Source organism: Emiliania huxleyi, assembly GCF_000372725.1.
Source record: "Emiliania huxleyi CCMP1516 unplaced genomic scaffold EMIHUscaffold_5117, whole genome shotgun sequence".
Lineage (NCBI taxonomy): Eukaryota > Haptophyta > Isochrysidales > Noelaerhabdaceae > Emiliania > Emiliania huxleyi.
This window is the reverse complement of record NW_005198156.1, coordinates 1-655: the sequence shown is the minus strand read 5'-3', so window position 1 is coordinate 655 and position 655 is coordinate 1. Positions and strand designations below refer to the sequence as shown.

Below are 655 nucleotides of genomic sequence, written 5' to 3'. Positions count from 1 at the left end.
GGTCCAAAATGAAGAACTCAGACCAGGAATGGCACCATGTGAGTTGTGCGTCTTGGGCCGGGTTGTGTTGTCGCGAGAAAAGCTCGCCTCTTGCGCTGGATTCGCCACCGCCGCCACCGCCGCCACCACTGTTGCGACAACCACGGAGAAGAAGGGCTGTTGGCGCGACAACACGGATTTTCGCCACACGAGGCCGCCGGCACGGTTTTCTTCATATAGAGAGGCTTGTATCTTAAGAATTCTTCATATATGGTGGGCTGGGAACGACTCGGCGTCCGCCTCCCTGCCGCCCTTGCCCGTGGGTTGGAGAGCGCTGGCCTGCGCCACCCGTCGGCCATCCAGCGCGCGGCCGCGCCGCGCATCTTTGCCGGCGAGAGCGTCGCCGTGCACGCGGAGACCGGCTCAGGCAAGACGCTCGCCTGCCTGGTGCCGCTGCTCGCGCGCTGTCGGCCCGGCGTGCCCAGGCAAGTGCTCGTGGTGGTGCCGTCGCACCAGCTCGCGCTGCAGACACGCGACGCGGCCGACGCTCTCCGCGTCGATGGCGTCCCCACCGCTGAGCTCCTCGGCCCGGGCGCCGGGCGAGGCGTGAGGCGGCGCTCGAGGAGCAGCGCGGCGGAGGTGCTCATCGCGACGGGTGGCCAGCTGGCCGCGCTGC

At 68.2% G+C, this 655-nt stretch overlaps 1 protein-coding gene across 1 annotated transcript; it reads left to right on the top strand.

The window, feature by feature from the left end:
- Positions 1–249: 249 nt before the first annotated feature.
- EMIHUDRAFT_124394 (hypothetical protein) lies at positions 250–618 on the top strand (the record flags this gene model as incomplete). The annotated part of the gene is made up of 1 exon (XM_005766376.1): positions 250–618. A coding segment is annotated over one exon (369 nt), but the record flags the coding sequence as incomplete, so codon positions are not given.
- Positions 619–655: the final 37 nt, after the last annotated feature.